This window comes from Salmo salar, chromosome 18 (assembly GCF_965601325.2).
Source record: "Salmo salar chromosome 18, fSalSal1, whole genome shotgun sequence".
Lineage (NCBI taxonomy): Eukaryota > Metazoa > Chordata > Actinopteri > Salmoniformes > Salmonidae > Salmo > Salmo salar.
The window spans coordinates 19,324,686-19,348,743 of NC_138308.1; the positions used below are offsets into that span (position 1 = coordinate 19,324,686).

The 24,058-nt window shown below is 40.1% G+C and overlaps 2 protein-coding genes and 1 long non-coding RNA gene across 4 annotated transcripts in view; all 3 read right to left on the reverse strand.

Annotated features, from left to right (window-relative positions):
* Window positions 1-24,058, reverse strand: part of LOC106577086 (polymeric immunoglobulin receptor) — an 87,896-nt gene that overhangs the window by 17,997 nt on the left and 45,841 nt on the right. The window lies entirely within an intron of this gene.
* On the reverse strand, window positions 149-2,351 carry LOC145861827 (CMRF35-like molecule 5). Its single transcript, XM_082965440.1, has 4 exons — window positions 2,222-2,351; window positions 996-1,319; window positions 212-555; window positions 149-157 (listed from the first exon to the last, which is right to left on the reverse strand). The coding sequence occupies exons 1-4, from the start codon at window positions 2,277-2,279 to the stop codon at window positions 149-151; spliced, it is 735 nt and encodes a 244-aa protein (XP_082821566.1). The 5' UTR covers window positions 2,280-2,351.
* Window positions 23,339-23,898, reverse strand: LOC145861730 (uncharacterized). Its single transcript, XR_014381361.1, has 3 exons — window positions 23,820-23,898; window positions 23,607-23,672; window positions 23,339-23,392 (listed from the first exon to the last, which is right to left on the reverse strand). It is a non-coding gene; the product is annotated as an uncharacterized LOC145861730 (long non-coding RNA).

Consider the following 24,058-nt stretch of genomic DNA (forward strand, 5'->3'; position numbering starts at 1 on the left):
TTAAGTGGTCGATATGATGACAAGTTGTATAAAGAATGTTCATTTTATCAATTATATTTAACATGAATGACTGGATAAACTCAAGAGAATGTGTGGTCCAGAGATGTCCACTTTGTTTCAGAAAAGGCCTTACAATGTTCCTTAATCTCTAACAACACTGGATGAATAAAAGAGAATCATACTTGGTTATATGGGATTGCTCTGTACTTACTTGTGAGGTGGTGGTGGTGCTCTGTGTTGTGGTTGGTTGATTGACAGTGATATGAACAGGCATCTGTAGGTCTCCCTTTTCAAACCAGTACCAGCCAGTGTTCTCCATAATCAATCCACTCATATTCACCATTAAGACATAACCGTTGGTGGTTTCTCTCTGCTCCTGCACTAACTTCACAAATGTTCCATCTAAATCCCCAGAATGTCCCACAGCCACACAAGAGCCTCCCATCCTGCACCACCTCCCGCTGCTTCCAAGTTTACTATAGTAACAGAGCACGGTGACACTCCCTCCTACAACTCCAGTCAGCTCTTGTTGGTCCACATAGAGTTCTGGAGTACCTGAACACAATGATAGAGGCTGTGATTGGATGAGTCTGACAAAGAATACACCAATATATATATTGGCGACTACTTAGTCATCATTGATATTCATATAACACTGAGAAAGTGTATGTTGAAACACTGGTTCAGTCACTGATAGTATGTACAATAGATATAGACTAGAGCATACAGAACAGACAGTGTGTTTGATGATGATACAGCAACATGTGATTCTATCAAACACACTGTCTGTCCTGACCCAGGAAGTGCACAGAGATGTAGTCTACCAATATAATATCCTCTATGGATTTCATTTGGTGAAAACATGTATGACTGCTTTGTAGAGGGAAAAGTAATACCCTCATCAACACGACTATTATGGGACATTACTTTAAGAGACATTACTGAGCATTACTATTAATTCTGCTTTAATAGACACAGCAGTGTTTGGATCTTACCTGGAGTAACAGATATCTGCAATCTAACCCCATCATCTGCCTTGTTCTTCCTCTCCAAAATACACCAGTAATAATCAGAATCACTAGAACTAAGACGTCTCATGGTCACAGTGAAGATCGGTTGGTTGATGTCATCAGAGATTGTGGTCTTTCCACTGGTTTTAGGATGATCAGTGCGTACAACAGTAGAGCAACTTATCCAATAATATCCCTTACACCAGTACTTCACATTGATACTATATCTCTGATCATAGAGACATGGGATGGTGATGGAGCTTCCTTGCTTTACAGACACATGACTCACTGTGGACACACTCTGTGTATCTGTAGACACAACAACAGAGAACAGATTTAAATACTTTCATTTTATCCAGCTGCTCATTAGATGATCAACCAAACAATTTGACATAATTCTTGAAGTTGTGACTTTTGTAGAAAATTTGGCAAACTGTGTTTGTGACACCAGACAGTAATTGATACATGTAAGTGCTGATGTTGTCACGCCAAAGTCCAGCCATGAGTACAGAGGCAACAATTAAAGTAGCTTTGAAATGGAAATTACGACACCCTTAAACTATGGAGACAATCTCTGGTTTCAATTAACATTTCTGTTTAATAAATTAGTATATAGTAAAACATTTGATTGGATTTTCTTGATATCTACTGTAGTACATTGAATCCCACAAAAATGTTTGTGCAAAATAAGTCACAAGCACAGTTGTTAAAATTCATATTGATAGACACAGGAACTTTTTATTTTCTATTTCTTAATAATATGTTAATTCTCTTTTACTTGAAGTCTTATTTATATGTGTTTTGCAACAACTATAAATGTAGAACTGTTGAAAAGTACAACTGTTTCACAAGATAAATCATTGAAAACAGCACTCGTTGATCACCTGACCACAAAATGTAACCTTTATTTTACTAGGCAAGTCAATTAGGAACAGTGGGTAAACTGCCTTATTCAGGGGCAGAATGACAGATTTTTACCTTGTCAGCTCAGGGTTTCAATCTAGCAACCTATCAGTTACTGGCCAACACTCTAACCACTAGGCCACCTGCCACCCTAATACTGAAATCCATAATGTGACTACAATGTCTGTGGGCAAAGTAGACAGAACATTACAAGTGTTATGACTTTCAGCGTGTACTCAGTCTCAGTATCTGACTTGGAGGAAGTGAGCCTAACAATATCAAACAACAAAATGTCTTCCCTCACTTACCTGAGAGTCCGGTGAGGAAGAAAAGGATGCGCAGGACAAGGAGGAGATGTGGAGCCATGAGTAGATGAGAGAAAAAGACTCTGGTAGTATTTATGTTTGTACGGGCAAACTGCTGTGTCAGGGACCAAGGCACCCAGGCAACTGACTACTTCCTTCTTTAACTCTTCCTGTTTTAAAGACATAATGCAACCAGTGCCCTGTACAAGACCTTGTGTGTTCACTGATGTTTAACAGTTGAAAACCTGACCAAGGCAGAAATTGTCAAAATGTTGTAAAACGTCTGCTAATACATACAGTATGCTTGTTAATTTGATGATTATTTCTAGTTTATTCCCCATCCTCAATACACTGATAATCTCATGTATTAACTCCTGAGTCCTGTGTTGGTCTGTTCCTGTATGATAGTAATGAGCTACGAATGCAGCCTTAGTGGTGTTACTGCTAAGAAGAACCTGTCAGTATTGCTGATCCATATTCTCACAGATCTTTATAAATAGTGTATGTCATATTGCTTGATTCAACCCATTACACCCTTGCAATAGCCATCGAATGAGTTACAATGGTACGTATGTCAATTTGTCAATTTGCTAGTTGGGTCATTCCTACCTTGTAGTGCCTTTTCTGGTCTCAGGAAAAATCACTTCTTATTCAGTGTAAAACAGTGTAAAATGTGTATTCCAAAAGGCTTTAAATAGAAAGGCAGGTGTCCTTTACCTTAAAAACACAAAAATGCATTAAGAAAATATATATTCTGTGGAAGTAGAATTTTTACCATGTCCCAGAGTGTTAATCAAGCTATAAAATAGTAACATAAAAAAATCTTTCATTATTTCATAGTCCTAGTTAAATTCTCTCATCAATAACAGTTTTTTCATGATTATTGTATTTAATCTTATTTAAGATTTTCTGTATCACTGATACCAAATCAAATCAAGCTTTATTTATATAGAAAATTTTAGACATGAATGCAATTGTCACATGGAGAGACGATGCAGGTACGGGGAGTAAAACATTTAATGAATAACAGACTTGGCACGAGACAGGAACAGTGTCAATAAAATAGTAATACAAACAAAAGACAATGCAGCAGCAGGGAACAGAGCTGGGGAACAAAAAAATATAGAGGAGGAAATAAACAGATGATGAATAAACAGATGATGAATGAGTCCAGATGAGTGCAATAACGCTGATGCACGTGACGAGGGAAAGCAGGTGTGCGTGATGCAGGGCAGCCTGACGCCCTCAAGCTCCAGGGGAGGGAAGAGCGGGAGCGTACGTGACACTTTTTATTCCGGTCAAAATGACAGCACAAAAATAACATAAAATGTGCCCAAAGCACGGAACATACACAAAAAGTAATGCGCGTAACAATATCCACAATATCAAAATACACGTAACACAAACAATCCTACACAAAGACATGATGGGGAACCGAGGAATAAATAGATATGAATTGATTGGGGAATGAAAATCAGGTGTGCAGGGAACAAGACAAAACAAATTGATACATGAAAAATGGAGTGGCGATGGCTAGAAAGCCGGTGACATCGACCGCTGAACGCTGCCCGAACAAGGAGAGGAGCCGACTTCGGCGGAAGTCGTGACAGTCCTACTGGGTTCATAACGTAAAAGCATGTCTGATATGTATTGGGGTGCACAATCGTGGATTGACTTGAAAACCAATAGAAGAATCTTAAAATGAGTTCAAAAACTCGCAGGCAGCCAGTGCAGAGACTTTAAAACCGGTGTAATGTGTGCTCTCCATCTAGTCTTGGTCAGTGCCCGTGCTGCAGCATTCTGTATGTTTTGATGTTGACCAATGGATGTCTTAGGCAGACCAGACAGGAGAGCATTACAGTAGTCAAGCCTGCTTTTAATAAAAGCACGGATGAGTCTCTCTGTATCAGCCTGAGATAGAAACGGCCGCACCTTCGCTATCTTCCTCAGGTGGTAAAAAGCTATTTTGGTCTAATTTCTAATGTGTATTTTAAAATTTAGTTCAGAATCTAAAATGACACCTAAGTTTTAGACCTGGTGTTTTATCTTTATTGCCCGTGAATAAAAATGTGAGGCCAGATTCTCTCTCTGTGCTTTGGCACCAATAATAAGTGCCACGGTCTTGTCGTGATTTAGCTGGAGAAAGTTGTGAGAAATCCAAATATTTAAATCACTAATACAGTCTAATAATTATTTGTGGAGCTAAAATCCTCTGGTGACACAGAAACGTAAAGTTGTGTATCGCCCGCGTAGCAGTGAAAATCAATGTTGTGCTTTTTGATAACACTGCCAAGGAGTAACATACAGCGCATTTACAAAGTATTCAGAACCCTTCACTTTTTCCACATTTTGTTACGTTACAACCTTATTCTAAAACGGATTACATTATTTTTTCCCTCATCAATCTACACACAATATCCCATAATGACAAAGTGAAAACAGTTTTTTTTTTGCAAATGTATTACGTAAGAATTCAGACCCTTTGCTATGAGACTCGAAATTGAGGTCAGGTGCCTCCTGTTTCCATTGATCATCCTTGAGATGTTTCTACAATTGATTGGAGTCCACCTGTGGTAAATCCAATTGATTGGACATCATTTGGAAAGGCAGACACCTGTCTATATAAGCTCCCAGAGTTGACAGTGCATGTCAGAGCAAAAACCAAGCCATGAGGTTTCCGCCGAAACCATTAAGACTCTTCCTAGATCTGGCTGCCCAGCCAAACTAAGCAATTGGTGGAGAAGGGCCTTGGTCAGGGAGAAGAGTACTCTGACAGAGCTCCATGGTTCCTCTGCGGAGATGGGAGAACCTTCCAGAAGGACAACCCTCTATGCAGCACTCCACCAATCAGTACTTTATGGTAGAGTGGCTAAACGGAAGCCACTCCTCAGTAAATGGCACATGACAGCCCGCTTGGAGTTTGCCAAAAGGCACCTAAAGGACTCTGACCATGAAAATTCAAGATTCTCTGGTCTGATAAAACCAAGATGGAACTCTCTGGCCTGAACGCCAAGCATCACGTCTGGAGGGAACCAGGCATCATACCTACGATATCTGATTATAGAGACATGGGATGGTGATGGAGCCTCCTTGATTTACATACACATGGCTCACTGTGGACACACTCTGTGTATCTGTAGACACAACAGCAACAACAAAAATATTTTACACAACAAGTCCCACCAGCTGATCAGCCAAATTACTTTGCAATGTAAAAAATAAAAACAATTTGGCAAAATGTGGTTGTGACAGCAGATAATGACTGAGATATCAATTGTAAGTGCTGATGTTGCCACACCCAAGTCTAGCCATGATCAGAGGCAACACGTTGACCATTAAAATCATACTTATCTTTGACATACTACACCCCTAAACTAAAAAGATAATCTCTAGTTACAATTAATTAATAGTGCTGTTTGAAAATAACTGAGTTGAAGTTATTGGAATATTTTTTATTGAAACATACTCTGAATGGTTGTTCTGATACTGTGCTACTGTAGTACAACCTTGAAAATGTCAAAAAATGTATCCTGCATAAAATGTTTGTGTAAAATTAATCCTGCATAAACCGTTTGTCATTAAACATATACAGTACCAGTCAAAAGTTTGGACACACCTACTCATTCAAGTGTTTTTTTTATTTGCCATATTTTCTACATTGTAGAATAGTGAAGACATCAAAACTATGAAATAACACATATGGAATCATGTAGTAACCAAAAAAGTGTTAACCTGTTGGGGCTAGGGGGCAGTATTTTCACGGCTGGATAAAAAAACGTACCCGATTTAATCTGGTTACTAATCCTACCCAGTAACTAGAATATGCATATACTTATTATATATGGATAGACAACACCCTAAAGTTTCTAAAACTGTTTGAATGGTGTCTGTGAGTATAACAGAACTCATTTGGCAGGCAAAACCCTGAGACATTTTCTGACAGGAAGTGGATACCTGATGTGTTGAATTACCTTTAAGCCTATGCCATTGAAACACACAGGGGTTGATTAATGTTTTGGCACTTCCTATTGCTTCCACTAGATGTCACCAGCCTTTACAAAGTGTTTTGAGTCTTTTACTGTGAGATCTGACCGAACAAGAGCCATGGAACGGTGATGGCCGATTAGACTCTGGCGTGCGAGTTCATGTTGGGTACCCTCGTTCCAATACGTTATAAAAGAGAATGCATTCGTCCACCTTGAATATTATTCATGTTCTGGTTAAAAAAGGCCCTAATGATTTATGCTATACAACGTTTGACATGTTTGAACGAACGTAAATATATTTTTTCCCCTCGTTCATGAAGTGAAGTCCGGCGGGCTTAGATCATGTGCTAACAAGACGGAGATTTTTGGACATAAATGATGAGCTTTTTTGAACAAAACTACATTCGTTATGGACCTGTGATACCTGGAAGTGACATCTGATGAAGAGAATCAAAGGTAATGGATTATTTACATAGTATTTTCGATTTTAGATCTCCCCAACATGGCGGCTAGTCTGTATCGCAACGCGTATTTTTCTGGGCGCAGTGCTCAGATTATTGCAAAGTGTGATTTCCCAGTAAGGTTATTTTTAAATCTGGCAAGTTGATTGCGTTCAAGAGATGTAAATCTATAATTCTTTAAATGACAATATAATATTTTACCAATGTTTTCTAATTTTAATTATTTAATTTGTGGTGCTGACTTGACTGCCGGTTATTGGAGGGAAACGATTTCCTCAACATCAATGCCATAGTAAAACGCTGTTTTTGGATATAAATATGAACTTGATAGAACTAAAAATGCATGCATTGTCTAACATAATGTCCTAGGAGTGTCATCTGATGGAGATTGTAAAAGGTTAGTGCATCATTTTAGCTGGTTTTATGGTTTTGGTGACCCTGTCTTTGAATTGACAAAACATTACACACAGCTATTGTCAATGTACTCTCCTAACATAATCTAACTTTATGCTTTCGCCGTAAAACCTTTTTGAAATCGGACAACGTGGTTAGATTAAGGAGAGGTTTATCTTTCAAAGGGTGTAAGATAGTTGTATGTTTGAAAAATTTGAATTTTGACATTTATTTGGTTTCAAATTTGCCGCTCTTGAAATGCACCTGCTGTTGATGGAGTGCACCACGGGGGGGACGCTAGCGTCCCACCTAGCCCATGGAGGTTAAACAAATCAAAATATATTTTTGATTTTAGATTCTTCAAAGTAGACACCCTTTGCCTTGATGACAACTTTGCAAACTCTTGGCATTCTCTCAACCAGCTTCACCTGGAATGCTTTTCCAACAGTTTTGAAGGAGACCAAAGACTTGAAAAAAATTAAGGGCAAGACCAAAGCCCTGAAGAACCAACTGTTTTGCATGATCAGCAAGGTTATGTTGTAAATAAACAAACACTTAGGGGGTATAAGACAGGGAAGACGACAGCATGTGGTCGTTGGTGGTTGACTGTGTTGGTTCTATCCACACTACTTGTTTGTGTGGGTGAAGCCGGCCCTGTCAACACGTGGGTAAAGTTTGTTCGAGATTTAGGTAGAAAAGTGTCCCCGAACAGGACTGCGGTGTTCATTTTGTCTAAACCCAAATCCATGAGAGAGTTGTTTGGTTCCATGGGTAGACCAATGACAGAGACAGATCAGGCCTGTGGAATGTTGTATTTTATGAGGAGGGAAAAGACAAGCAGAGCAAGTGTAATTAGAGGTGATCTGGTAATTCCAAATAACTGGCGTGGGTGTTGTTTCCTCTGTGAAACTATCTTACCAATGCTCTCAGTCCCCGCCTCTGCTATACTAACTAACCGTTCCACTGATCCCATTTCCACACGTATGAAAAGGTTGATTCCAATTAACAATGAGGCGTATGGCCATGTCCTTAATTTTACATCTAGATGTTCCGCTAGCAGAACACCGCTCCAATATCCAATGATAGGGCGTGGCGCGAAATACAAACTCCTCGAAAATCCGAAAACTTCCATTTTTCAAACATATGACTATTTTACACCATTTTAAAGACAAGACTCTCCTTTATCTAACCACATTGTCCGATTTCAAAAAGGCTTTACAACGAAAGCAAAACATTAGATTATGTCAGGAGAGTACCAAGCCAGAAATAATCAGACACCCATTTTTCAAGCTAGCATATAATGTCACAAAAACCAAAACCACAGCTAAATGCAGCACTAACCTTTGATGTTCTTCATCAGATGACACTCCTAGGACATTATGTTATACAATACATGCATGTTTTGTTCAATCAAGTTCATATTTATATCAAAAAACAGATTTTACATTAGCATGTCACGTTCAGAACTAGCATTCTCACCGAACACTTCCGGTGAATTTACTAAATTACTCACGATAAACGTTCACAAAAAACATAACAATTATTTTAAGAATTATAGATACAGAACTCCTTTATGCAATCGCGGTGTCCGATTTTAAAATAGCTTTTTGGTGAAAGCACATTTTGCGAATATTCTGAGTAGATAGCCCGGCCATCACAGGCTAGCTAATTTGACACCCACCAAGTTTGGTACTCACCAAACTCAGATTTACTGGTGTCTGTGAGTATAACCTGTTGGGGATAGGGGGCAGTATTTACACGGCCGGATAAAAAATGTACCCGATTTAATCTGGTTACTACTCCTGCCCAGTAACTAGAATATGCATATAATTATTGGCTTTGGATAGAAAACACCCTAAAATTTCTAAAACTGTTTGAATGGTGTCTGTGAGTATAACAGAACTCATATGGCAGGCCAAAACCTGAGAAGATTCCTTACAGGAAGTGGCCTGTCTGACAAGTTCTTGTTCATCTTGGCTCTTTTTATTGAAGACTGAGGATCTTTGCTGTTACGTGACACTTCCTACGGCTCCCATAGGCTCTCAGAACCCGGGAAAAAGCTGAATGATATCGAGGCAGCCTCTGGCTGAAACACATTAGCGCGTTTGGATAGTGGCCTGTCAGAGGACCGTCAGACTGGGGCTCGTGCACGATGAACGAAAACCACCACTCCCGGTCGGAATATTATCGCTTTTTTACGAGAAAAATGGCATAAAAATTGATTTTAAACAGCGGTTGACATGCTTCGAAGTATGGTAATGGTATATTTAGAAATGTTTTGTCACGAAATGCGTCGTGCTCGTCACCCTTTACCATTCGGATAGTGTCTTGAACGCACAAACAAAATGCCGCTATTTGGATATAACTATGGATTATTTGGGACCAAACCAACATTTGTTATTGAAGTAGAAGTCCTGGGAGTGCATTCTGACGAAGAACAGCAAAGGTAATAACATTTTTCTTATAGTAAATCTGACTTTGGTGAGTGCTAAACTTGCTGGGTGTCTAAATAGCTAGCCCTGTGATGCCGGGCTATCTACTGAGAATATTGCAAAATGTGCTTTCACCGAAAAGCTATTTTAAAATCGGACATAGCGAGTGCATAGAGGAGTTCTGTATCTATAATTCTTAAAATAATTGTTATGTTTTTTGTGAACGTTTATCGTGAGTAATTTAGTAAATTCACCGGAAGTGTTCGGTGGGAATGCTAGTCACATGCTAGTCACATGCTAATGTAAAAAGCTGGTTTTTGATATAAATATGAACTTGATTGAACAAAACATGCATGTATTGTATAACATAATGTCCTAGGGGTGTCATCTGATGAAGATCATCAAAGGTTAGCGCTGCATTTAGCTGTGGTTTGGGTTTATGTGACATTATATGCTAGCTTGAAAAATGGGTGTCTGATTATTTCTGGCTGGGTACTCTGCTGACATAATCTAATCTTTTGCTTTCGTTGTAAAGCCTTTTTGAAATCGGACAGTGTGGTTAGATTAACGAGAGTCTTGTCTTTAAAATGGTGTAAAATAGTCATATGTTTGAGAAATTGAAGTAATAGCATTTCTAAGGTATTTGAATATCGCGCCACGGGATTACACTGGCTGTTGAGTTGGTGGGACGCAAGCGTCCCACCTAGCCCATAGAGGATAACAGAACTCAAATGGCAGGCCAAAACCTGAGAAGATTCTGTACAGGAAGTACCCTGTCTGACCATTTCTTGGCCTTCTTTGTCATCTCTATCCAAAACAAAGGATCTCTGCTGTAACGTGACATTTTCTAAGGCTCCCATAGGCTCTCAAAAGGCGCCAGAACGTTGAATGATGACTTTGCAGTCTCTGGCTGAAAAACAGTAGCGCATTTGGTAAGTGGTCGATCTGAGAACAATGAGACGGGCGCACGCGTGCACGAGACGACTCCATTTTCAACTTTGAGTCTTTGAATGAAAACAAATTAGCCAGCCCATGATGGCGAGCTATCTACTCAGAATATTGCAAAATGTGCTTTCACCGAAAGGCTATTTTAAAATCGGACACCGCGATTGCATAAAGGAGTTCTGTATCTATAATTCTTAAAATAATTGTTATGTTTTTTGTGAGCTTGAAAAATGGGTGTCTGATTATTTCTGGCTGGGTACTCTGCTGACATAATCTAATGTTTTGCTTTCGTTGTAAAGCCTTTTTGAAATCGTACAGTGTGGTTAGATAAAGGAGAGTCTTGTCTTTAAAATGGTGTAAAATAGTCATATGTTTGAAAAATTGAAGTTTTCGGATTTTCGAGGAGTTTGTATTTCGCGCCACGCCCAATCATTGGATATTGGAGTGGTGTTCCGCTAGCGGAACGTCTAGATGTAAAAGGTTTGCAACCGCTGTGTCAGATTTCAAAAAAGCTTCACGGAGTAAGCACACCTTGCAATAATCTAAGTACAGTGCTCAGACACCAAAACAAGCCATACAGATACACGCCATGTTGTGGAGTCAACAGAAGTCAGAAATAGCATTATAAATATTCACTTACCTTTGATGATCTTCATCGAAATGCACTCCCAGGAATCCCAGTTCCACAATAAATGTTTGTTTTGTTCGATAAAGTTCATCTTTATGTCCAAATACCTCCATTTTGTTTGCATGTTTGGTTTACTATTTCAAATGCACAAGGCGCGCACTTACTAAGTCCAGACGAAAAGTCTAAAAAGTTATACTACAGTTTGTAGAAACATGTCAAACGATGTATAAAATCAATCTTTAGGATGTTTTTTATCATAAATCTTCAATAAAATTCCAACCGGACAATTCCTTTGTCTTTAGGAATGAAGAGGAACTCAGCTCGCTCCCAAGGCTGCGCGCGTGACTGAGCTCATGCCTTTCTTCCAGACACCTGATTCCAACAGCTCTTATTCTCTCCCCATTCACAGTAGAAGCCTGAAACAACGTTCTAAAGACTGTTGACATCTAGTGGAAGCATTAGGAAGTGCAATATGACCCCATTTACACTGTATATTCGATAGGCAATCCTGGTTGGATTTTTCTCAGGTTTTTGCCTGCCATATGAGTTCTGTTATACTCACAGACATCATTCAAACAGTTTTAGAAACTTCAGAGTGTTTCTATCCAAATCTACTAATAATATGCATATCCTAGCTTCTGGGCCAGAGTAGCAGGCAGTTTACTCTTGGCACGCTTTTCATCCGGACGTGAAAATACTGCCCCCTAGCCCAAAGAAGTTAAACCAGCTGAGATATTTGGTATCTCCATTATTACTAGCATTGGTGTATCCATATTAGATATATGGAGTAATAATTTGACTTACTCTCTACAAGCTCATATTAATTTGATCTACAAGGGTTTTAGCCTGCTCTCCCTGGATGTCTAGAATCTTAAGGCAGTTATGGCTAGGCACCGTATGGCTTTGGATTACCTGCTGGCAGCACAGGGAGGCGAGTGTAAGGCCCTGGGACTGGACCTCGATGACGAATGCGTAATGTTACTTCCTGATTCCTCCGATAACATTACCAAAATCTTGCTTGATATGTCTAAGCTCTCTAATACTCTCAGCCCTAGTAACGATGATGTTCTGACCAGAAAGGGTAAATGGTTCACTGGGAAATTTGGAAATGTTATGGGCCAGATTTTAATGGGTATCTTGTCATTTGTAGTTCCTATGTTGATAGGCTTTTGCTGTTTTTAGATTTTTTGTTGTCTTGGTAAATGGGGAGTGAAGAAGACCATGCCTGGTTTAATGGTATTGGCTTTACCTGCCTCCTATGATGAATACTATGATGCCACTCATGTTGACCCCAACTATGACCCCCTGCTTGCCCAACTGACCCAGAAGATGATTACTATACTACCTATAAGTGAATGGTTAAAAGTTCCAAATGTCTAACGTCGATTTCTGTACATGGTTATATGAGACCAGTGCCATGATTTCTGTATATATGTGATTACCTTTATATGCTTGCGATGCACAATGATGGAAAAGTACTGGATAAATGGAGATGTACTGCTTTAGTTCTCAGGCTGAGAATTGTCTGCACCAGCTGATAGTCACGCAGGCTCAAGGCCGAGATAGTAGAGTGAGAAACCACAGTCTAGATATGTTTTTCTCATCTTAGATACTTTGTATCTAATCCAATGCGACAATGTTAAGGTATGATTGACGGTAGGTTGTCCACACCAACTAGTATAAGGAGCGTTGTCTCCTGTTTCGCCACACAGATCTTTACTATAGACTACTGAGGTATTCTGTATGTGAATCTCTGTCTGCAATTCAATTTTATTACTCAAGAGTTTTATACCAAGGTTCCTGTGTCTGTGTCTCTATCTGGAAGACTGATTGTTGAAGGAAACTTACATCACCCCATGCAAAGGACCACCCAACAATTCAACTATAATGCTGGTAATTATAAATGGAACAGTATACCTAGGCTGTGACTTGTTGCATTACAGTTAGAATCAACCAACAGGAAAGGGTTAGAGGCACTGCAGGCAACAAGACATTGGTCAAGAGTTTCACTTCACACCACCTGAAAGTATAATTCACATAAAACCATGAATAAACATGTACAGATAAAATAGTTAAAGTACACACATCAAGTATTTTTTATTGTTAATGTGTGATGTTTAGACAGATTTTGTATATAGAATTATACAATGTGATACAATCTGACACATGTACAGTATGACCATACAACATAAAGGACCAGATTGAAGATTTATAGCTTTTACTCCCAGCAGGAAATAAATATTGAAATATAAAGGTTTTAATAAAATAAATAATGACAGTTTTTAGCTTTTTTGTGTGTGTTCTCCTGGTGAGAAAAAATTTGCAAGCTTTGCACCTGGTGCAAACTGCTGGTAAATGTGTCCCTTGGTTGCTCCAGACAGACTTCTCTGGTTTCCACACACTCTCTGCATCATCATCATCATCGTTGGTTTTCAATTAACTTCACTACAGCAATGATGGTGCACAGGAGGAAGAGCAGTGTATTGCCAGCTTTCAGCAGGTAAAAACGTGTTTGTTCCAATCTCTATAAAGAACATTGTTTTGACATTTAGTCAGACAGGGGACAAAGTCAGTACAGGGGACACTTCCTTTTTTTAAAGACTTTCATACTTACCTGTACTATACCTTCCTTCTTCAGAATATATTTGCATATCTGGTTATTTATTTTTGAACCACTAACATCTTAGTTTTCATAATTTCATTGCAGAAGTGTATTTACTTACATTTACATTTAAGTCATTTAGCAGACGCTCTTATCCAGAGCGACTTACAAATTGGTGCATTCACCTTATGATATCCAGTGGAACAACCACTTTACAATAGTGCATCTAAATCTTTTAAGGGGGGGGGGGGTTAGAAGGATTACTTTATCCACAGACCTTGCACTGGCAAGAACTACTTAATTTATCTATAGAAAACATGACTTTTACCAATTCAATTTTCAGGCCTCTATATTGTTTACATTGAGTTTAACATTAGTGGCGATCTTTTAGGGGTGTTTTTGTACACTTACTGTCACGCCCTGATCTGTTTCACCTGTCCTTGTGCTTGTCTCCACCCCCTCCAGGTGTCGCCCATCTTCCCTACTTATCCTCTGGGTATTTATACCTGTGTTTTCTGTCTGTCTGTGCCAGTTCGTCTTGTTTGTCAAGCTTACCAGCGTTTGTCCTGTCAGCGCCTGTCTTTGTCCAGCCGCTCTTTTTATCGTCCTCCTGGTTTTTGACCCTTGCCTGTCCTGACCCTGTACCCGCCCGCCTGACCACTCCGACTGTCCCTGAGCCTGCCTGCAGTACTGTACCTTTGCTCCACCTCTGGATAACTGAACTCTGCCTGAGCCTGCCTGCCGTCCTGTACCTTTGCTCCTACTCTGGATTATCGACCCCTGCCTGCCTTGACCTGTCATTTGCCTGCCCCTGTTACAATAAACATTGTTACTTCACACAGTCTGCAATTGGGTCTTACCTTGATAACTGATACTTACATCTGGTCTCCAGATGTTGTTGACTGAAGCCTGACAGGTAAAAGTGACTGCAGAATCTCCAGTCATAACTGCAGAGACGTCTTGGGTTGCTGGAATTTGCATTGCTGGGAAGGTTTTAAGAAAAGAACACTACTTTCAGCATTTCTGTGACTAGCTTCTAAAATAGTAAATAAATCATGGATTAAAGTGTGGTTTGTTGTAAATAGTCATTCAGTTCTTACTGTTGTTGGGATTCTGTTTTGTGGTTCGTTGACTGACAGTCATACGAACAGTTATCAGTAGGTCTCCCAATGCACACTGGTACCAGCATGTGTTCTTCATTTTTATTCCACTCATAGTCACTGTTACGACTATTTTACCATCAATGATCCGCTTTAGTTCTGCTGATGCTTCATCTAAATTCCCAATTACTACTCTCCACACGAGCCACCCAGCATGCACAACCTTATAGTTCCAGAATTACCATAACAATTGACAGTGACACTCCCTCCTACAATTCCAGTCACCTGTTGTTGGTCAACATAGAGGCCTGGAATACCTGAACTCTCTGAGAGACAAAAAGACAGGTTATGTGTGCTAAACTATATAATATGGAGACCATAACTATTCAATCATATAAGAATTTCTTCAAATTTAAATTACATTTATTCATAAAGTCCTTTTTACATCAGCAGATGTCACGAAGTGCTTATCCAGAACCCAGCCTAAAACCCTAAACCGCAATCACTACAGATGTAGAAGCACGCTGGCTAGGAAAACTCCCTAGAAAGGCAGGAACCTAGGATGAAACCTAGAGAGGAATCAGGTTCTGAGGGGTGGCCAGTCCTCTTCTGGCTGTGCCGGGTGGAGATTATGGCCATTAAGCCCAGATCGTTCTTCAAGATGTTCAAACATTCATATATGACCAGCAGGGTCAAATAATAATCACAGTGGTTGTAGAGGGTGCAACAGTCAGGACCTCAGGAGTAAATGTCAGTTGGCTTTTCTTAGACGAGCATTCATAGGTCGAGACAGCATTAGAGAAGGAGAGAGAGAGGGAGATGGATAGAGAGGGTTGAAAACAGAAGGTCCGGCACAAGGTAGTACATCCAGTGAACAGGTCAGGTTTCCATAGCCACAGGTAAAACAGCAGAAACTAGATCAGCAGCACGATCAGGTGGACTGGGGACGAGGACAGCCAGGAGTCATCAGATAAGGTAGACCTGAGACATGGTCCTATGTCTCAGGTCCTCCGGGATGGGAGAGAGAAAGAGATAGATGGAAGAATTAGAGAGAGCATATTTAAGTTCACACAGGACACCAGATACAATAGGAAAATTTTACCAGATAGGACAGACTGACCCTAGCCCCCCGGGCACATAGACTATTGCAGCATAGATACTGGAGGTTGAGACAGGGTGGGTCGGGGGACACAGTTGCACTGTCCCACAATACACCCAGACAGGGCCAACCGGGCAGGATATAACCCCACCCACTTTGCCAAAGCACAGCCCCCACACCACTAGAGGGGTATCAACAGACCACAAACGTACTACCCTGAGACAAGGCTGAGTATAGCCCACAAAGATCTCCTCCACCACACTAGCCCGAGGGGGGCGCAAAACCGGACAGGAAGATCACGTCGTTTACTCAACCCACTCAAGTTGAGTAATCGTTTCTGTGAAGTGTTGACAGTATGGGGTAGTGGGAAAAGTAGCATCACATTACATAGGACTGTTTATGTAACATTACTTCATCCTATTCATTCTGCTTCACTGAACAGAGATGCTAGCAATATATAGATCGTATACACTCTTACGTCGTCATCCACTACTCCTTTGATACCAAGGTCACACCAGTAATACCCAGTGTCCCCTCGATCCAGGTCTAGATCACTGTCAAGATTTGCTTGTTGACATCATCAGTGATTAAGTGTCTGATCACTGCTCATAGGGGTGTCAGTTCATTACTGGGCTTTGATCCTTTCTTATTTCTTTTGATCCTGACAAACTCCCAAGTCCCTGCTGTTGAGGTAGATTCCTTGTCAATCATTGGCTTATTGGTGAAATCAGCAATCCGACAATATCTTCTTTAAGTAAATCAATTAAACCTTTATTAATGCAATTGCAGACAGAAGTTGACAATGGAAACATAGCGTGTATGTTTCAGAGTAAATTCTGCAAAATAAAAAAGGTCAAAGTTGCTTTAATATACTTGCAGTCAATCCCTAGTGATGTAAATGCCTACGTCAACACCTTCTACTCATGAGACCAAGCCCATGCATATACAATTATACAAACTTGCAGGAGAAAACAATATTCCAGTGTTTTCTAAGGGCTCAACAGTAGTTTTCTATTCCCGTGTGGCTTACAGTGGTGTGTCTGACTTGTCTCTTATCTATTTACTCCCCTGCAGGGGTCAGTGTCTATGTATCTTTTAGCCTTGAGGCGATTTCTCACAGACACCCAGTTTTAACTGCAATGGCTCACACATCTGCTCAGACCGTTTCTTATCAGAGGCAGAGACTAGAAAATAACTGTGGAACAATATTAAACCTTATAATGCATATATTGCTAATCTGTGGTCCAGGACCCTATAAATGTAGTGGGGGAGGGTCTTATAGACCTTCCCCTTCTATTAATACAACATAAGCATAATCAATTATTATAATACATCAATCATTTGGTGCAGCCCCTATCATGACCCCAAGGTGACCCTCATCACTGCCGATGACAAGCATACCCATAACATGAGTGGTCCAGTCTCAGTTCTTACTTAAATGTTTGAATATTGCTGTCCATCAATGATTCCCAACCATTTTTACTAAGTTATAGCAATTTTGACAAAAACAATGTATATATTTTGTGATCAGAAACATATTATTCTATTCTTATTTACGTTAAAAGTGACCCCAAAATGACACATTTACCATTAATATATACTTGGCACACAAGAATCTAAAACACAACCAAAATAAACTGCAAATGCATCCAACAAGTTTGTAGAGCCACAAGTTTGATTTAATCATTGCATGCTATGCATTTGGGACCAAATACTGAACGTTTGACTACTTTAATACACATATAAATGAATTTGTCCAAATACTTATGACACCTTCAAATGGGGGGACTAGATATCTAAAGTCCTTTCATTTCTAAACAGTAAAACAAATATGTCTGAAAATAACCTCAAATAAAAGGTGACATGCTGTACTGCAGTGATATAAAGTACTTAAGTAAAAATACTTGAAAGTAGTTTTTGGGGGGTATCTGTAGTTTATTTTACTATTTATATTTTTGACAACTTTTATTTTAACTTCACTACATTCCTAAAGAAAATGATATACTTTTAACTTTTTACTCCTGACACCCAAGAGGACTTGTTACATTTTAAATGCTTAGCAGGACAGGAAAATGGTCTAATTCACACATTTAGCAACAGGACATCCCTGGTCATCCCAACTGCCTCTGATCTGGCAGTCTCACTAAACACATGCATTGTTTGTACAGTAAATGGTGTCTGGGTGTTGGAGCCCCTGGCTATCTGTAAATGAAATAACATCTTGAAAACGTGGCCATCTGCTTTGCTTAATATAAGGAATTTGAAATGATTTATACTTTTACTTTTGATACTTTAAGTATATTTTAGCAATTACATTTACTTTTGATACTTAAGTGTATTTAAAACCGAATACTTTCAGACTTTTACTCAAGTAGTATTTTCTGGGTGACTTTTGCTTGAGTCATTTTCTATTAAGGTATCTTTACTTTTTCTCAGTTATGACAATTGGGTACTTTTTCCACCACTGCTGTACTGTCTCAAACCCAAGATTCTGGTGTATAGCTCCAAAATAAAAGTTTTAGCTTCACTGTCTAAATACTTACAGTATGTAGGGGAATGTATACATATACAGTAAATGCATTGATTAGAGAAGAGATAATCAAAACACTACTGCTTCTTAATGATATAAACAGTTTAACCTGACAGTCTGGAGAAGATAATAAGTAGGAGGGAGAGGGATGTATAAGAAACATTTGTGGGTTTTGGGTTTGTATGTCTTGTGTTATTTATGCACACTTGTTCACACACAAGTGTGCATAAATAACACAAGACATACAAATCCAAAACCCACAGATCTGAGGCACTGAGTAAAATGACTCTATTTCGTAATCTTTATAGACATCGCTGATTATCTGTTATTCTCTTCCTGCTTTTGTTTGGGTCCCAATGCCCCCCTCAGTGGCAGATAGCAACAATTGCATTCAATAGACTAGTTTTGACATAAGGCACTTACTCAATATTCTTTAATAAAAATAAAACATTCAGGTTTATTCTGTTTATTTACTTTTTATTGAAGAAACACACATGTACAGTTAAGTATCCACATGGGCATAATTGTGACAGTTTAATACAAGACGTTCAGTCCAAAAAATATACAGATTAGGGAGTGAACGTTAATTATAATAAGGGTTACATGGAGAAAAGCAGACCTCTCTGAAATGAAATTGGATGGCCCTCCCTTCAGCTAAATATATTTGACCTAAACCCTAGAAAGAAAACAAGTTACCCTCCCATATACCCAAAATAATAATTTAAACCAAGTGGATGCAGAGAAAATGTCTACCATTTACCCTCACTTCTTGGACAGACCAGAGCCTTAGATATCCAGTTTTAGAAACTGTTCTTTGTATTGTAAGCATTACATGGCAATGCAGGAGTTTTGACAGAGTACATGGCTGTGGGCCAGAAGGTTGTGAGTTCGCAGGCAACTTTGGACATGTATAGGGGTGGAAAGATCTCCTTTATAGTAGAATTATTGCATGAATTTATCATGGTATTTTCAGGTCCATGGAAAAAAATAGCCCTTTATATACATTTCATGCAATTTGATTTCATTTTACATATTTGCAGAATAATTTTTAATACCACACAAATTATCTAAATTACAGGCTAAGAATGGACAGATAAGATGAACACATAGGCCTATCATTCTCCAATGCCAAATCAGTGTGTCTTGTTTGCAACGAAACTGTCCCTGTTTGCAAGTAATTAAATCAGGAATCTGAGCATTGTACTTTAAAAAGTTTGGCCTGCATTCCCACTTAAGACAGTCAGCCTACACTCTTAGAAAAAGGTGTGCCATCACGAACATAAAACGGTTATTCGGCTGTCCCCATAGGAGAACCCTTTGAAAAACCTTTAAGGTTTCAGGTGGAACCCTTTTGAGTTTCATGTAAAACCCTCTGTGTAAATGGTTCTACATTGAACCCCAAAAAGTTCTATCTGGAACCAAAAAGGGTTCTACCTTGAACCAGGAAGGGTTATCCTATTGGAACAGCCAACAAACCCCCTTATGATGGTGCTAGAGGGGAAGGCTGCCGTCTTATCGGTTCTTAACCAACCATGCCAATTTGTTTGTTTTTTCGTGTTGTTCGTAATTTGTTTTGTACATAATGTTGCTGCTACCGTCTCTTATGACCGAAAAGAGCTTCTGGACATCACAACTGCGATTGCTCACCTCAAACTGGACAAAGAGTTCTTCTTCAATGAGACGGACTGGAGGGATATAATACAGACACCCGACCAGGCCCAGATCCCGTTATTCGCTGGAGAAGGAAACTGATATTTCGCGGAAAGAGATCAGGGTGCCTTGTGAGGATCAGGCGACGAGTGGCTAATCTGCCCTTGCCTTCCGTCCTGCTAGCTAACGTTCAAACGCTGGAGAATAAATGGGACGAACTGAAAGCACGTTTATCCTACCAACGGGACATTAAAAACTGTATTATCTTATGTTTCACCGAGTTGTGGCTGAACGACGACATTAAGAACATACAGCTGGCGGGTTATACTCTCTATCGGCAGGACAGAACAGCAGCCTCTGGTAAGACACGGGGCGGAGGCCAATGCATTTATGTAAACAACAGCTGGTGCACAATATCTAAGGAAGTCTCAAGGTTTTGCTCGCCTTAGGTTGAGTATCTCATGATAAGCTATAGACCACACTATCTACTTAGAGAGTTTTCAGCTGTATTTTTCGTAGCAGTCTTCATACCACCGCTGACCGATGCTGGCACTAAAACCGCCAGACAGATTGCCAGGACGTGTACTCCGAGCATGCGCTGACCAACTGGCAAGCGTCTTCACTGACATTGTCAACCTCTCGCTGTCTGAGTCTGTAATACCAACATGTTTCAAGCAGACCACCATAGTCCCTATGCCCAAGAACACTAAGGTAACCTGCCTAAATGACTACCGACCCGTAGCACTCACGTGTGTAGCCATGAAATGCTTTGAAAGGCTGGTCAAGGCTCACATCAACACCATTATCCCAGAAAATCTAGACCCACTCCAATTTGCATACTGCACTAACAGATCCACAGATGATGCAATCTCTATTGCACTCCACACTGCCCTTTCACACCTGGACAAAAGGAACACCTATGGGAGAATGCTATTCATTGATGACAGCTCAGCGTTCAACACCATAGTGCCCTCAAAGCGCATCACTAAGCTAAGGACCCTGGGACTAAACACCTCCCTCTGCAATTGGATCCTAGACAACACATCCACCACGCTAATCCTCAACACAGGGGCCCCTCAAGGTGTGTGCTCTGTCCCCTCCTGTACTCCATGTTCACTCATGACTGCACGGCCAGGGTCGACTCCAACACCATCATTAAGTTTGCTGATGACACAACAGTGGTATGCCTGATCACCAATAGCAATGAGACCGCATATAGGGAGGAGGTCAGAGGCCTGACCGTGTGGTGCAAGGACAACAACCTCTCCCGCAACATGATCAAGACAAAGGAGATGATTGTGGACTACAGGAAAAGGAGGACCGGGCACGCCCCCATTCTCATCAATGGGGCTGTAGTGTAGCAGGTTGAGCGCTTCAAGTTCCTTGGCGTCCACATCACCAACAAACTAACGTGGTCCAAGCACACCAAAACAGTCATGATGAGGGCACGACAAAACCTATTCCCCCTCAGGAGACTGAAAATATTTGGCATGGGTCCTCAGATCCTCAGTTCGACATGGAACTGTACCAACGCAGACAAATGTACATTTTAACTGAAGGTTACAAGTCTTTCCCTAAAAGCTGACTGGGTTTAAACATCTTCTACTGTACAAAAAGTGAATAGCTAAATCAATTGATAGTGACAAAATTAAATTACCAATCAAAGTCTATTTTTTGTCTCCTCGAGTATAGGTTGTAGCTTAGCCTCTGAATGTCAAAGAAATTAAACAATGATACAGTATCCCCATATGCATCAGTATCACGTCTTTCCCGCGTATTTTACAGCTTGTTTCTAGGATAAAGCATTGCTGACCAAAGCGCTTTTGTGGATCACTTTATATAATCAGATCTGTTTTATTTTATTCAAAATCTTAAGCTAACAAGGGCTAGGCCTGTGCTTTTTGCCATTTTCTTTAATAAAAGGTAGGATTATGGCAATCCCTCTCATACCCTGCAATTTGAGTCTTGGTTTTAACATAACAGTTCATCACTGACATAGAGGTAGGCTATTTAAAGAGTGTATGGTGGGTGGAGGAATTGACTGACAAATCTTTGGATATAACAGCATATAGCCTAATTCCATCTGTCAAACAGTTAGGCCTAACTCTTATTTCTAAACTAGGAAGAAATAGGCTCCAACACAAAGCCCTCTTGTTGTTAGTAAAGTCTAATTTAAACGAAGACTGTTGAATTGAATTATGTCTTCTCGAATTTGCCTACTTCCGGCACCATGAGCTGTGCATTTCCGAATGTTTGTGCCGCAGCTGCTGCTTCAAGTGTCAGCAGCCAAATGTAAATGACTCCAATCTGGTTTATTGTGAGGTCAATAACTCTGATAAATACATCATTGGCCAGGAACATTTTGTTTTTAGTCAAATAATTTATAGTAGTATCAAGTCATCTCCAGTCCTCCTCCTCTTAGTGCTCTCCTTCTCAAAAAGAAAGGCATAATCAAAGCAAAAACTCCTTTGACTCTCCTCATGAACTGCCGCTGAAGGCCAACACAACACAGCCATTGGTAAGGCAGCCCACAAAAAAAGTATTTGTTTAGCAAGAGCAGAGCATCCTGGGGCTCAGGGTTAGAATATCCATTGCAGTGTGTTTTATTTACACCATCCCAGCTGCTACGGTATCTTAGAAATATAACGTTGCTCTGTGCTTCTCCGAGCATGCACACATTAAATAGCCTATAAGGGAACTTGATATTGCGCGCCAGTGGAAAATCAGAGATGAGGGGCGGCATACGGCACACATAGCCTAATAAGCAACTAATTCTAAAATACTGTGAAATATTGAAATTTGATGAATTACAAATTACATGACCCTCCCCTGGACTAGAATTAAAAATACTGAACCCTCCCCTTGACTGAAATTGAAAAAGCATTACTGTCCCCCATTTCCCTCCACATAACCATTCTGTACATTTCGATTCATCCTTGAAAAAGAGACCAATAAAAATAATTAGGACAAATGGTTGGGGCAGGGGGTGACAAATAAAAGTATCTGTTTTACTGTCAATCTGGACACTTTTGTTCTGATCCCTTAGTACACTGAGATCCTCCAGTATTATTCCCATAAAGCTTGTCTGGGTCTTTGGGACCAAGGATTTAATTCAGTCACTGCTGTGCTGCTACCCCCTGCTGGAGAGAAAGTGAACCTTCAGTCACTCACCTAAAACCATAATTTGTGTGCAGTATGGTTTCCTACTGGATTCACAATCATAGCAACATGACAGCAAATGAAAAGGCAAACATGCTGCATGACTGAAGAGTTATGTTAATGCTTTACACAGACCTATCTCTGGTGTTGGGCCACTGTGCTATAGACCACATCATCTGGTTCTGCTGCCTGTAAGAGGGGAGGAACACACACACGCAGTCACACATGCAGTAGCACACACAGTCGCACACACAGTCGCACACACAGTCACACACAGTTACTCACAGTTTTAATGGTGATATACAGTGCCTTCTGTATTGATGCAGTAACAGTAGACACATACAGGCATGAATAAGTTAGTCAAGTCATCAACGCAGTAGAGCAGCTTTTTATGTAGGCCTACATTTGGTTGGGTCTTGTTCTTGGTGACCACGGTGCTGTATGTCACTGCATCATCAGGAAATGAGTCCTGTTACACAAGGAGATATTCAGAAAAAAATGTACATCCATTTGACATTCTACAATACATTACAGCTGTCAATAAGTTCTGCCTTTCAAGACATAACAACTCTACAAGACCAGCAGTGCTTATGTGTTTATTTAGTTTTAAATGTACCCTTTGTGCTGTCCTGTGCTGCTTAGGAATCACAGTGCTGTACAAGTCACCATGTGGCTCTCAGGGTTCAGGTCCTGTTTGATGGAGGACAGAGAGCAACATGATCACATCATCTCAGAGAGAGACAGACACTGTGGACTTTCACTTTGAGTTGGTTTGGGTTGAGTTTGAAGGGGGGGCTTAAGTTTGGTTGCAGATGGTTTAGGTTGGGTTGGAGGGGGTTAGGTTGGTTTGAGGGG